Genomic DNA, 15,763 nt, shown 5'->3' with positions numbered 1-15,763 from the left:
TGTTCATTTACATTTTTGAAAATTTAGATCATCACCACCTATTCCAATCTTTCTTTTTGATATATTGACTTGAAGAGACCAAGTCAGTTTTATGGAGAATATCCAATCTGAAGGATTCCTCTGATTCATCTCATTTAGTTTCTGTATCTCTTGTGTTTTCTGTAAACTGGAGGATAATGTGAAGACTTAATTTAATTAAGTGCAAGCATTTCTGGCAAGAATACTTAATAGGCGATACTATCTACTTCATCTTAAAAGATGCGTAATATCTGTCTGTCTCACTGTTATTAGAGATGCCATGATTGATGGCTAGATTGAAGTAATGACAGATTTCATTATTATAAAATTATGTTTTCCTTCTTGACACCCAGTAAGTACTCTGTATACTTTGGCATTGTAAGAATTTCCAGTTCATTATGACCTTCCACCTCTTGGCACACCCTACTCAAAAGTATTATTGGGGGTCAGACACAGGAGCTCATACCTATAACCTCAGTACTTTGGGAGACCGAGGTGGGCAGATCAGTTGAGGCCAGCAATTCAAGACCAGTCTGGGCCGGGCGTGGTGGCTCATGCCTGTAATCCCAGCACTTTGGGAGGCCGAGGCGGGTGGATCACGAGGTCAGGAGTTTGAGACCAGCCTGACCAACATGGTGAAACCTTGTCTCTATCTTTAAAAAAAAAAAAAAAAAAAGACCAGTCTGGGCAACATGGTAAAGTCCTGTCTACAAGAACAAAAAATTAGCCAGGTGCGGTGGTGTGCATCTGTAGTCCCAGCTACTCAAGAGACTAAAAGGTAGGAAAATCACTAGAGTCTGGGAAGTCAAGGATGCAGTGAACCATGATTGTCACTGTGCTTCAGCCTGGGCAACAGAGTGAGACCCTGTCTCCAAAAAAAAAAAAAAAAAAAGGTATCATTGGGGATACTTTTCATGTTAAGCTATTTTATTTAGGATAACAAAAGCATGATTTTTAAAATGTCATTCTTCTTAACATTTATCAGTCAGCTTTCTTCATAACCTTTTCTTCACTAATGCAGCTAACTTCATTCTCCTGGAAACACTTACAAACACCTCATTATTTCAGCCAGGCATGGTGGCTCACACCCATAATCCCAGCACTTTGGGAGGCCCAGGCAAGAGGATCGCTTGAGTCTCAGAGTTTGAGAACAGCCTGGGCAATATAGCAAGACTACATCTCTGCAAGAAATAAAATAAGTTAACCAGGTGCCTGTAGTCTTTGCTACTTCATAGGCTGAAGTTGGAAGATTGCTTGAGTCTAGAGATGGAGGCTGCAGTGAGCTGTAATCACAGCACTGCACTCTAGCCTAGGTGACAGAGTGAGACCCTCTCTCTTAAAAAAAAAAAAGAAAAGAAAAAAACCTTAATTATTCCCTGTAATCACCAATTTCCAGAGAAAAGAATTAGTGGGAATGGTGTTCTTTTAAATTCATCTATTCTTTTGCAGGGGGCATTATTAAGGACTTACAGGCTTATATTCAGAATGTTTTAAGGTTACAAAGTAAACTATGTTCAACATCACAAAATTTTGCCACAGTGACACTAATTTACAGTCTAACCCAGCAGCGTCTGTGTTATTGTGGCCAAGTGCTGTGGTTCACACCTGTAGTCCTTGAACTTTGGGAGGCTAGGCAGGCAGATTGCTTGAGTCCAGGAGTTTGAGACCAGCCTGGGCAACATGGTGAAACCTTGTCTCTACAAAAAATACAAAAATTAGCTGGATATGGTGGTGCATACCTGTGGTCCCAGCTACTCAAGAAGCCAAGGTGGGAGGATCACTTGAGCCTGGGGGATCCTGGCTGCAGTGATCCATGATTTTGCCACTGCACTCAAGGCTGGGTGACAGAGTAAGACCTTGTCTCAAAAAAAAAAAAAAAAAAAAAAGTTTCATTGTTCTGCCATCAATGCTTGGTTATTCTTAATTTTTACCAATCTCCTGAATATAAATCTGATTTTCTACTTAATTTGCATTTCCCAGATTGTTAATGAGAGTAAGCATCTTTTCATATGTTTATTTGTCTCATGTTTTTCTTTTCTTTTTCCTCCTTTTTCTGTTGCAGTGTCTACTTCATATTGCTTTGACTTCTTAGTGGTTACTAGTTGTTTATAATCTGGATCATAATCTTTTGTCAATATTAAAAGATAAGTCTTGTCTATTTCTGCTAAGTATCAGTCTTGGAATATATAATAATCTCACAATTGGACCTACCTCAAAAACACCCAAGCTTCCTGTTGGTTGGAGGGTAGCAGCACAGAAAAGTGAATAGCTTATTGGATGCAAATGTATAACAGATTATTAAAATTATATGTTAGAGGTACCCAACCCATATGTCTTCAGACTGGGATGTGAAGTCTGCTGGGTGTCAGGAAAATGTTCAGAGCTTGGTTAAGTAAAATTTCAATTTCTATCTATATTATTTTCTACAGTTTATCTGTCTGATAACATTTCTGTAGTAGAGGTGTCTTGGCTCTCCTTTGCACTTTTCACTTTATTAAAGGAAGGAAAACCTGTCACCCAATCTAGACCATACTATGGTACATTACTTTAGTTTATAAAAAATCTTTGTGGTTCCAAACAAAAAGAACAGTTTCAAAATGACTTGCTCTTGAGAAGGTATCCCCTGAGAGAGCAAAGCAAGAAAAATGGGATTTTTCTAATTTCTAATTTGGGTTTCTGACTTTATCTGGCTGACAAAGGCAAGATTGCTTTATCTTTCTTACAAATAGAATTCAGAATGGAATCGTGATCATGGGACAAATTATTAACACATGTTTATTTGAATTGAAAAGTGAAGGCAACTTTTTAATGATGATTTGATTCATTGGTCAAATAATAATGACTGCCTTTGCCAGTTAGGTCCTAGAGTAGACGTTGTCCATAAATAAGAGAAATCTCATTTAAGTTGCAATGGAAATATTTTAAAGTACATATAAATTACAACTATATGTCCTTTTTAACTATATTTACACAAGATAAAACAAAATTTAGAAGTCTTTAAAATGTAGGTGAGGAAACATTCTTTTAGCAGATACGTGAGCAGAAAAATAAGACCACGGACATGGCACAGGATGATGGCAGAGGAGGAAGTTTCAAGTAGTTCTCTGAAGGAGATGACACCTGAGTACAATTTTGAAGAGCTTTGTTTGTTTGTTTGTTTGTTTGTTTGTTTTTGAGAGACAGCGCCTCGCTCTGTCGCCCAGGCTGGAGTGCAGTGGCACAATCTAGGCTCGCTGCAACCCTTGCCTCCCAGGTTCAGGTCTCAGCCTCCTGAGGCTGGGACTACAGGCATGCGCCACCATGCCCAGCTAATTTTGTGTGTGTGTGTGTTTTTAGTAGAGACTGATTTACACTGTGTTGGCCAGACTGGTCTTGAACTCCTGACCTCAGGTGATCCACTTGCCTCAGCCTCCGAAAGTGCTGGGATTACGGACATGAGCCACTGTGCCTGGCCGAAGACCTTTGTTTCTAATAGCTAGGGTTCAATTATGACTGCAACAGAAAATCCCTGCTGATATGGAACTTACTGCAATACAGAAGAATGACACAGAACAAATACACAGGGTAACATCCATCGGTGAAAGTGCCGTGAAGTAAACAAAGCTGGATAAAGGACATGGAGTAATGAGGGGCACTCTTTTAGACAGGGCACTCAGAGATAGGGCTCACAGGCTGATAAGGTACCATTTGACAGACACCAGAGGGAAGTGAGAGGAGGAGGCATGGGAATATCTGGGGGAAGTATAACGTGCAGTAAGATAACAGTTAATGTAGAGACTGAGGCAAGAATGTGATTGATACATTCAAGGAATAGAAAAGTAGTGAGAGGCTGGGCACAGTGCTTCACACCAGTAATCCCAACACTTTGGGAGGCTGAGCTGGGAGGATCCATTGAGCCCAGGAGTTTGGGACCAGCCTGGGCACCACAGTGAAACCCCATCTCTACAAAAAGGAAAAGGAGGAAAACCGGTGGGACTGGAATAGCATAGGCAAATAGGAGCGTGGTGAGCAACGAAGTCAGAAACATGGTAGGGTGCTAGGGATATTTAAAGCCATGCCATCTACTGTGGTAGCCACTATCCACATGGGGCTATGTGGACTATGATTAAAAATTTATTTCATCAGTTATATTTTAAGTGCTAATTAGTCACTCACATGTGGCTAATGGCTGCTCTATTGGACAGCACAGATATAGCATGTTTTCATCATTGTTAAACGTTTAGTTGATTATTTGCCTCCTCATGGGCCACACTTTATTCCACATCTGAGGGGAAACCAGTGGAGAATTTTGAGAAAAGTAACATGATCTGGTTTTAAAAGTTTTACTCTTTGCTGTAATAGAGGTTGGCCAGATGAAGAGAAGGTGGGCATTATAAGAAGAATGGTAATAGGTACAAAGGCGCAGAGGTTCCCTTACTACATGAAAGTTTAAGAGTTGAGTCTTAGCCATTGACTTTTTTTGATGAATTTTTATGTTGGTGTACTTTTAAACTTATTAAAAAGCTACAAATATAGTACAAGGGGGTCCGATACACTCTTTACCAACATTCATCAATTGTTTACATTTCATCCCATTTGCTTTATTATCCTCTCTTCTTGTGTGTATGTATATGTAAAATTCATTTGTGAATAAATTGAGTTATTGTGCCCTTTAGCCATAGTTTCCTTTAACACAAATGCAGTAATCAAAACAAGGAGATTATATTAGATTGGTGCAAAAGTAATTGCAGTTTTGCATTACTTTCAATGGCAAAAACTGCAATTACTTTTGCACCAACCTAATAGATACACTACTGTTATCTAATCCACTATGTTCAGATTTTATCAGCTGTCCCAATAATATGCTGTATAACCATCTCCCCGCCCCTCAGTCCAGGGTCCGCTCTAGTATCACATGTAGGATTTATGTGTTATACCTATTTGGTCTTCTTTAACCTGACACATTTCCTCAGTCTTTGTGTTTCTGATATATTTAAAGAGTATACAGGCCAGTTATTTTGTAGAAAATTTCAAAGTTTGAGTTTTTTTGGGGTTTTCCCAAGATTAGTTTCAGGTTTTGCATTTTTGGCAAGTATGTCACTGATATTGTATTTTCTCAGTTCACCATGCGATATATATGATAATGCTGTCTCTCAAAACTGGTAATGTTAGCTTTGATTACTTGATTAAGGTAATGTCTGCCAGGTTTTACTACTGTTATTATTTTCCCTTTTGTAATAAGTAATTTGTGCCAGGCTATTTTGAGATTACGTAGTAACCTCTTTCTTTACCAAATCTACCATACCAGTTTTTTTTTTTTTTTTTTTTTTTTTTTTTTTTTTTTTTTTTTTTTTTGAGACAGAGTTTCACTCTTGTTACCCAGCCTGGAGTGCAATGGCCTGATCCCCGCTCATCGCAACCTCCGCCTCCTGGGTTCAGGCAATTCTCCTGCCTCAGCCTCCTGAGTAGCTGGGGATTACAGGCATGTGCCACCATGCCCAGCTAGTTTTTTGTATTTTTAGTAGAGACGGGGTTTCACCATGTTGACCAAGATGGTCTTGATCTCTTGACCTCGTGATCCACCTGCCTCGGCCTCCCAAAGTGCTGGGATTACAGGCGTGAGCCCCTACGCCCGGCCACCATACCAGTTTTATATCCATTTATGATTTTCCCAATTCCTTATTCTTTATTTATTAATCAGCATTCTACTATAAGGAAGAACTTTCCCCTTCACCCTCATTTATTTACATCAGTGTGAATTCATGGGTTATTTTATTCAGTGAGCTATAATGCATTGCTATTAAATTGTCCCTGATTTGTCCAGTGGGAATCCTTCCAAGATGGAGGCTGTGTTCTTTTGATATTTTCCCATTATTCTTTGGGAAATTCCTTTGTTTAGGGCACCAGAATGTTCCAGGTTCAATTTATGCCTTTTGGGCTCTTGCTCAGTAATAAGCCATTTCTCCAAAGAGCTTTGATTACTTTTTGTAAGCCTTTGAAATTTAATCTGGAGGTAATGAGTAACCACTGACACTCTGGGTGTGTGGCATGATCCAAATCAGTGTTTTTAAAAAAGACTACTTTGTTTCCGATGGATGTGGTGATGTCACCCTCTCTCGGGCCGCGACCGATCCACGGTGGGCGAGGGATGGACATTCATGGTGAATGGGACCGCTCTTCTCATCCTGCCTTCAGGGACCCCTTGCCTCTCTTCCCTGCCTGTGAGGGCTGTGTTGGGAGGCATTGGGGTACAGAATCCCGCCTGACTTTTTTTTATTCCCAAATAAAAAGAATAAAAAAATTAAAAAATAAAAATAAAAAAGACCACTTTGGTAATAGTGTGTAGAAAACATTGAGTTATGAAACTAGTCATAGAAAGAACAATTATTAGATTATTAGTCTTTTCTAGTAATTTAAACAAGCCATAATGTGGGTCTAAAAACACTGTCAATGAAGGGGGAACAAATAACTTTACACTGGAGAAACCTGGTGTGTACTACCTCAGCCAGGTGATCAAGGTCAACGTCAATAGTGATGATCTGTTGATAGTTTGTACCCTTAATATGAGATAATGAAAATGGCATTTATCTCTGTGGTCTTCCTCCTGAAAACCCAATAACCCCAGTATAATCATGAGAAAAACATGAAACAAATCCCATTTGAAGGACATAATGGTCCCATTTGAAGGTAACATAATGATAACTACAAAATACCTGACCAGTACTCCTCAAAACCGTGAAGGTACTCATCAAAACTGTCATGGGCTTTAGGTAACAGCAGTGTGTTAATATTGATTCATTAACTATAACAATGTACGATACTACTGTAACATGTTAATAATAGAGGAAACTGGGATGGGATACATGGATTCTCTGTACTATCTTCACAGTCTTTTTGTAAACTGAATAGTTTTTTAAAAAAAAGTTTATTCAAAAACACTATCAGTGGAGTTAAATAAGTAGGGTTTATTTTTAGGCGTGTAAATGAGTGATATTTTTACATAATGCATGATGGTAACTTCTTCAGAGTAGTCATTTGTGAAGGCTATAAACTTATTTCAGTAGTGCAGCGGTTCAAAGTGTTTTGCAGCTCTTCAGAGTCTTTAGTAAATTCTTTCGGCTATTTACAGTCTTTTAAAACAGTGGTCCCCAGCCTTTTTGACACTAGGGACCGCTTTTGTGGAAGACCATTTTTCTGCTCATGGGAGTTGGGGGTATTGCATCAGGATGAAACTGTTCCACCTCACCACAGATCATCAGGCATGAGATTCTCATAAGGAGCACACACCCTAGACCCCCGACATGCACAATTCACAGTAGGGTTTGCACTCCTGTGAGACTTTAATGCTGCCGCTGATCTGACAGGAAGCAGAGCTCAGGCAGTAATGTTCACTTGCCTGCCATTCACCTCCTGCTCTGCCAACTCGGTTCCTAACAAGCCACGGACTGGTATTGATCCATGGCCCAGGGGCTGGGGACCCCTGTTTTAAGATATACTTTAGTGAGAGACAGAATAATGTAGCAGTCAAGGCTGTGACTGTACAGAAGTTTCTCAAGCTTTCTAAACCCCAAAGTAGGTATAACAACTTACATTAAAAAGTTATTGTGAGCTAAATGAGATAAGTAATAGATTTGTATCCTTTGAGGGAGAATTTTGTTTTTGAAAGCAGCTATAAGTTATTTGGAGCCTGATCTGGCATATATTTAGAGTAAATGTGGTACTGATACTTCTTGTCAAGAGCAAGATAGAAAAATTTGGTGGTACCAGTTTTTGTGTGGCCTATACATTTTTATAAAGATAATTTTAGACTTACAATAGAGTTGGATTATCATGCTTACTCTCCTCCTACCACAGAGGTGATATGCTCTTTTCAGTACATCTTTTTTTAATGGTTTATCACTTTTTTGGGGGGGTAAGGGGAAGGGTCGTGCTCTATTGCCCAGGCTGGAGTGCAGTGGTGATCACGGCTCACTGCAACCTTGACCTCCACGGCTCAAGCAATCCTCCCACCTCAGCCTCTCAGTACCTGCAACTACAGGCACGCCCCCACCGCATCTGGCTAATTTTCATATTTTTTGTAGAGACTGGGTTTCACCATGTTGCTCAGGTTGGTCTTGAACTCCTGGCCTCTAGCAATTAGCCCACCTCAGCCCCCCGTGCTGGGATTAGAGATGTGAGCCACTGTGTTCCAGTGTCATGTTTTAAATTATTTTTATTTTTTAATAATTTCAACCTTTATTTTTGAGACAGAGTCTCACTCTGTCGCTTGTGCTGGAGTACAGTGGCACGATCTTGGCTCACTGCAACCTCTGCCTCCTGGGTTCAAGCTATTCTCCTGCCTCAGCCTCCTGAGTAGCTGGGACTACAGGTGCATGCCACCACGCCTGGCTAATTGTTGTATTTTTAGTACAGACAGGTTTTCACCATGTTGGTCAGGCTGGTCTCAAACTCCTGACCTCGTGATCTGCCTGCCTCGGCCTCCCAAAGTGCTGGGATTAGAGGTATGAGCCACTGTGCCCAGTGTCATGTGTTAAATTAAATTTTGACCTTTATTTTAAAGTCAGGGAGTACCTGCTCATATTTCTTTCATGGGCATATTGCATGATGCTGAGGTTTGAGATGTGAATGATCCCATCACCCAGATAATGAACATGGTACCCAATGGTTAGTTTTTCAAACCTTGTCCTCCTCTTTCTCCTCCCCACATTAGTCCCCAGTGTCTGTTGTTCCTTTCTTTATGTCCATGAGCACCCAGTGTTTAGATCCTAGTTGTAAGGGAGAACATGGGTTTTTGGTTTTCTGTTTCTATGTTAATTCACTTAACTCAGTACATCTTAACAAGGATACATGATGTCAGTATGTATTACTAGTGATGTTAACTTTATTCAGTTTAGGTGCAGTCTGCCAGGATTCTGTACTATAAATTTAGTATTTTCCTTTAACACTTACATTTTAGGAGAGAGAATTTGAGACTATGCTTAAACTTTCACTCACTAATTTTAGCATCCATTAGTGATTCCTCCCTCAGTAGTTATTACTGTAGAATTCTAATGGTGATTTTTATCTTTACCTTATTCCTCCTATGTCTGTTAATTGGAATTCTTCTGTAAGGAAGAGTTGTCTGCTTTCCCTCATTAAAATTTTTAAAGTCAGTGTTGGTACCAGGATTTTTAAGTTAAGAGCCAGTTGAACCTATAGATATGTTTTAATTTGAGGAGAAAGATTAGATGGTTTATTTGTAAGTTTAGGGCTGAATAGAATCTGTAAACTCAGTTGTATTTTGTGTTTTATACATTTTACTTTCTAAATTTTCTTTTAGTGTGGTTTTTGTTTTTGTCATTTGTAAAGTTATATTTTTTATAAGAACTCATGAAATTGCATGATTTTTCTCACATCAAATATCTCCAAATTATAAGAAACTAAAGAAATTGTATTTTTATGTTCATATGTATTTTTAAATTTTGTAATTTAATAACTACTTTTGAATGAAAACATTCTTTTTTTTCCCTTTTTTAGGCTTGAAAAGGAATACACTACAATAAAAACAAAAGAAATGGAAGAGCAAGTTGAAATTAAAGTAAGCATTTTGGGGCTTTTTTAAGTACTGAAGATTGAAATCAATTATTGGATGGTAGATGTTAGTTTAAAGTTTGTACTTATATTCATAAATTTATTTACTATCCTACTAGATTTAGTTGAAAATAGACATTTCAGAAAAGCAGAATAATGTGACTAAAGTGGCTTTCATTCCAGTGTGAAGGAAAGCAAGCTCTTCCCTTTTCTAGATTTATTGGTGGCTCATCAGGAGAAAATACTTCCATGGAGAAGATAATTATCATTCCATTTAAGCATGTTTTTTTAAAGTTGCAGAGAAGACAATCTATAATAACACTTTCTAAGCTGAGACCAACAAGAGTATAATCTCAGCCAAACATTAAATAGAGCACATTATTACACTAGAATTAATTATGGCTGCTCTAGAGCTACAGAAAGCTTTGACTGGTACAACTTTTTCTTCTCTAAGCAAGGTTTATACTTTTGAACTACTTCTCTCCAGAAAATAAAGGAGAGCTTCAATTCAAAGGGCATATAAATATCATATATATACTCTAAAAATATAAAGTTTGTACCCCCCCCCCCCCGCAAGCCAAGGAATTCTTGAGTTGGGAGTCTGTGGCACTCTTGGAGTTGGGACTTGAGAAAAGTTGTGTTGGCTTTTAGGCTGATATTGCAGGATGGAGATGATAAGTGGAAGCATGAGTCAAAGAACTTACTGACTGGCTAATTTAATTTCTAATCTCTTTATTCCCCTCCACCCCCCCCCCCCCAAGCCCCTGGAGGAAAGGGTTAAATGTAAAATAATTTTAATGGAATGACTCCCTCCTCCCTTTTTAAACTTTATGTTTGAATGTTTCCGATTTTTGACTCAGACCTGGCAAGACATATGACCACCTTATTTATAATCAGCCATATGTTAATTGAGCCTTGCTATAAAATAACACTCGCATCCCACAGGCTCCTTTTGCAAGGGAATGGGTTCTGTTAAGCTAATACTCTTCTTGCCGTGGCCCTCCTCAAAAGCCTCCAGGGAAACAGTCTCTCCAGTTTTCTTATGTTACCTCTCTCTTACCAACTCTGCCCTCCCTTTTCTAGAGGTTCTATTCCCATTTCTATCACCTTTCCTTATCAAATGGAAATAGGTACTTCCAGATTTTTAATACATAGAGAAAAGACCCTGGTGGATGTTTTTCCCTTTTTTTTTTTTTTTTTTTTTTTTTTAATTCTGTCACACAACTGCTGCTCTACTATTTGCTTTTCTTTTAGGTACCATGAGTAAGGGTACTTTTACTGAAAGTAAAATTACATAGTCTTCACGAATGGGGTGAGAGTATGGGTTTTCACTTACTATGAATATTCGGAACTGCAAATCAAGAATCTGAGGATGGGGAAGCCATCCTATTCATTTCACCACACTATGTTATTGAAAAAAAAAATCACAGTTCTATGAACAATCCTTACTCTTGAAGAAGTTTCTTATAAAATTAAGTACATGAATATAGGAATACCAAAAGGCATTTTTGGAAAACAAATCTTTAGCAGACTTTCACCTATACTTGCAGTATTTTCTTCCTTCCTTCCTTTTTTTTTTCTTTTTAAAGACAGGGTCTCCCTGTTACCCAAGCTGGAGTGCGGTGGCACAGTCTTGGCTCATTTGCAGCCTTTGACCTCCCAGGCTCAAGCGATCCTCCCACCTCAGCTTTCCAAGTAGCTGGGACTACTGGTGCACACCACTATGCCTGGCTAATTTTTTGTACTTTTGGTAGAGACGTGGTTTTGCCGTGTTGCCCAGGCTGGTCTCGAACTCCTGAGCTCAGGCGATCCACCGGCCTTGGCCTCCTAAAGCGCTGGGATTATAGGCGTGAGCCACCATGCCCAGCCATTTGCAATATTTTCTATCCTTTGTTTTTTTGGGAAAGTTATAGTTCATATGCCTGAAGAAATGCTTTTAAATCTGGCTCCATGTGTCTCAGGCAGTTGGCATAAAATTGTGTATAGAGAAGAATATGGGGTGGGGGAGAAGCTTAGAAAGTTAGTGGAACATATCAGGTAAATAAAGTATGCTGATCACAAAGGTAGTCTCTTCTCTTTTTCTAATACTGTTTCCATGTAGCTCTTTCTTATACCATTTTCATCTCTTTTTTCACTCCCCAGTTCTATAAAATACTAAAACCAAAGCAATTTCTGAGTGACTGTACTTTTTAAAACTTCATATTTAGGGGTGTCTGATTTTTTTACTTGGACCCTGGCATCTCATTTCAATCATGATCAGATGGCCACCTTATTTACAATTCATTAGTGAGGTAAAATATTAATTGAGCCTTGCTGTAAAATGCCACTTCTTATACTCCCTCCCTCTCCCATAAGTCTCTTTTACAAGAGAATGGGTTCTAGTTGTAAACTAATACTTTCTTGCCTTGATCCTTTTAGAAGTCCACAGGAAGATATGCTGAAAACCAGAAAATAACATAACATAACATAAAAGCACTCATTGAATATAATGAACTTTTATGCCTGGCATAAAAATGAAAAAAAAAAAAAAAAGATAAGTATTATCTAAGTTGCCCAGCAATTACATTTGAACAATCAATGTGAAGTATTAGAATGAAAGCTCTCATTTATTTAGCCCTTAATATGTGATGGGTCACTTACATGCATTTTTTCCCCTTACTCTTACAACAGCATCATGAAAGGGTTCTTATCCTTACCTGTGAAGAAATTAGGCCTCAGAAAGCTCAAATAATATGCCAGTGGTCACATTGTGAGGAAACAGTAAGAATCAAGGATTTGAGGTCTGATTTGTGTTATTCTAAGGCCCATGTGTATTCTTCAGTATATATAGTGTGCTGCTGCTGCTTTCCAAGAGAGACTTTGATGTATTTGTCATGTAAGATGTGGATGCGTCTGTAGTCTTAGCTACTCAGGAGGCTGAGGCTGGAGGCAGTCGCTTGGGTTCAATCGCTTGAACCCAGGAGGCAGTGGTTGCAGTAAGCCAAGGTTGTGCCACTGTACTCCAGCCTGGCTACAAAACAATACTCTGTCTCAAACCTCCGCCCCACCCCTCCAAAAAAAAAAACAGATAGCCAAGCTATAATTACCAAAATACTGTGATATTAGTTCCAAAAAAAAGACAGTAACACTTGAAACTTAAAGGTAACCCTGAAATGGTCTGTATTAACTGAAAAAGTCTATTCTGTTGGATCAATTCCTAATGTAAATATTATACAAATGAGGAAGTGGTGATAGTTGTTTGTGGAAGAAAGTAATTGGGGAAGGAAATCCAGGTGAACGTTTTCAGGTGTAAATTTTCATTTGAGCATGATTTCTGTCCTAATTAATTCACTCAGTTGTCTGGTTGGAACTTAGTTTTCTACATCTTTTAAGATAAAAACAAAAAGTTACCTTTTGTTGATGAAATATGATTGAGAACATTTTGAGAATCTCATTTATTTCTTTGGCTATCTAGACTTTAGCAGCATTTAATAATTGCTTATTTGTGTAGACCACTATGCTGCACATAGCAGGAGCCAAGAAATGAGAACATTTTCTACTTCTCAAGCTGTTATTTTGTTGTCAGATATTAGTTATTAACTTTCCTATATGTCAATGTCCATTTCAGATCATCTAAATTTTAGTGAATAGAACAAGAAATCTAATTTGCAAAGTATCCTTGTAATAACTCTAAGATTTGTTTCAATTTGTGATCCACTTATGCAGTAATTCAAAGCCTCTCATTTCCCTGAACTAAGACTTTATATGTTATATAAAACCATATGTAAGTCTTTACTGGGAAAATAATAGGCTGAATTGATAGAAGAATTTACTGAGACAGACATTTTTTAGCAGAAATTTATAGGAAGGTGGGGTGGAAGAAGGCTTGACTGAGTTCTGGAACAAATTGTTACAAAAAGGTAAGAGTGATTACTTTGAAACTGAAATTTGATGGCAAAAATGAAGGGACAACACCTAAGGTATTTGAAAATGAAAAGACCACTTATAAAGGGGGTTAATAAGCAATGATATTGGTGGATATGCAAAAATAGCTTTTTAAAAATGTAGAGTGACTTGGATTTAATACTTAATGACAGTAATTAGACAAGTTTTTGGGAACCAGGCATTGAATAATTAGGTGAAGTGCTTTTTTAAAAAATCTGGTTTTACTTTTTGAATTAAGAGAAAATGCTAGTAATTGGAGCTAATTTTCTCAGAAAAAAATAACAATTAATTTTTTTGTATTTTCAGAGTGTAATGAATTTTACAACTTGTCATCTATGCCATATTATATATAGAGACTATTGTAGTCTAAATGGGCAATTTTTTTTTCTTTCAAATTTGAGACAAGATCTTGCTCTGTTGCCCAGGATGGAGTGCTGTGATGTGATACTGGCTCACTGCAACCTCTGCCTCCAGCACTAAAGTCATCCCCCACTCAGCCCCCTGAGTAGCTGGGACTACAGGCACATGCCACCACATCCAGCTAATTTTTAAATTTTTTGTAGAGATGGATTTTGCCATGTTGCCCAGGCTAGTCTTGAACATCCCAGCTCAAGTGATCCACCTGCCTTGGCCTCCCAGAGTGCTTGGATTATAGGTGTGAGCCACTGTGCCGGGCCCTAAATGGACAATTTAATGTTTAGCCTGTGAACATGCACTTTTTAGATGTCTTATTTCTTCATTCAGCTGACATTTGAATATTAATTATATAGATAGACTCTATGGGAGGTAGGCAAGTTAGAATCTTTTCTGTCTAATGAGGATGTTAAAACACATAAATTATTTGATTATGAGTCATTATGGCAAGTATAGAAATGAAAAGGCTTATTTCTATATGTACTATAGGGTGCATTTTAATATGACTATTTCCTTTTCCATTGTATATTTATTTCTATTTCTTTATCTTCCTTTCCTTTCCTTTTCCTTTTTTCTTTCTTTTCTCCTTTCCTCTTTCCCCTCCCCTCCCCTCCCCTCCCTCCCCTTCTCCCCTCTGTTGACACAGTGTTTCACTCTGTCACCCAGGCTGGAGTACAGTGGCCCAATCTCGGCCCACTACAACTTCCTCTGCCCCTGCCTCAGCCCCCACCTCCCAGCTGCCCACCTCAGCCCCGCAGGTAGCTGGGATGACAAGCTCACACCACCATTCCTGGCTAACAAAAATTAGCTAGGGGGTGTGTGTGGGTGTGTGTGTGTGGGTGTGTGTGTGTGTGTGTGTGTCTGTGTGTGTGTGTCTGTGTCTGTGTGTGTCTCGGTGTTGTCTGTGTCTCTATTTTTCATAGAGATGAGGTTTCACCATGTTACCCAGGCTTATCTGGAACTCCTAAGCTCAAGCCATGGCACCCTGCCTGCTGTGTGTTTCTTACTCTGAGTCTTTGGCATTTGATAATGTAATCATTCCTTAGACTCCTTTCTTATTTATGAAAGGTGGTACAGTTTCAGGACTGTGATTTAGGAATCTTTTTTCCTCTCAAGAATGCTCACCAATAAAACATTTTTTTTTCTTGGCAGAGGTTACGCACAGAAAATAGACTTTTAAAACAGCGCATCGAGACATTAGAAAAAGTAAGTGACTACTTACGCAAGCTTCTGTTGAATGCCTAGTGTTTTTTGTGTGTATTTTTAAAAAATCCTCAAAAATTCTGGCACACATCTCCTATGTTGTAGTATTGACTGCTTAACTACCCTACCTTACTATTTATAGCCAGATAACTTGTTACTAACAAAAATTGATCAGTTGTACTGGTTCTTTTGAACTTTCATAGTCAAGTTTTAACTGAGATTAAGAGTAACATATTGATACTATTTGTTTTCTTTACACATAATTTCTAAAAAGTATGTTCTTTTAGAATCCAGTTGGGAGTCCATTCTGATAAAGCATTTTAAAGATGAGTTTCAAATGTTGCCCTAAACTTTCTAGCATATTTAATGCACCAGTGAGTCCTTTAAGGCCTAGGATTGCTTTTAGTTGAAGTGACTGACTGATTCCTTACATAAAAATTCACTCTCAAGTTGATTTTCAGCACAAAGGAATTGTGCATAAGCTTTTAGTCCTTAGAATTATTTTGATATCTACTTGTTACGTTTTCTCTGTTTCATATAGAATAACTGGGCAAATGTGGAAATTTTGCATTATTTTTCATATGTGCTTTTGATGAAAAATCTTTTATAGTGATTTTCAGATGCTAGAAGAATGAATTGAGTAGTAAAAGTCTGG

The 15,763-nt window shown here is 38.3% G+C and overlaps 1 protein-coding gene and 1 long non-coding RNA gene across 11 annotated transcripts in view; both read left to right on the top strand.

The window, feature by feature from the left end:
• EVI5 (ecotropic viral integration site 5) overlaps positions 1–15,763 on the top strand; it is a 237,267-nt gene that overhangs the window by 92,789 nt on the left and 128,715 nt on the right. For all 10 annotated transcript variants that reach the window (XM_032247902.1, XM_032247900.1, XM_032247896.1 and 7 more), the window contains 2 exons: positions 9,514–9,574; positions 15,058–15,111. In XM_032247902.1, the coding sequence (XP_032103793.1) occupies positions 9,514–9,574; positions 15,058–15,111 (115 nt within the window). The remainder of the gene's footprint in view (positions 1–9,513; positions 9,575–15,057; positions 15,112–15,763) is intronic.
• LOC116529963 lies at positions 3,395–7,588 on the top strand. The gene is made up of 2 exons (XR_004259762.1): positions 3,395–5,304; positions 5,646–7,588. It is a non-coding gene; the product is annotated as an uncharacterized LOC116529963 (long non-coding RNA).

The sequence above is a fragment of the Sapajus apella genome, unplaced genomic scaffold (genome assembly GCF_009761245.1).
Source record: "Sapajus apella isolate SASKATOON/1434 unplaced genomic scaffold, GSC_monkey_1.0 scaffold64, whole genome shotgun sequence".
Taxonomy (NCBI): domain Eukaryota; kingdom Metazoa; phylum Chordata; class Mammalia; order Primates; family Cebidae; genus Sapajus; species Sapajus apella.
Note: the sequence above shows the minus strand (reverse complement) of the source record. Positions and strands in the feature narration are given on the sequence as shown.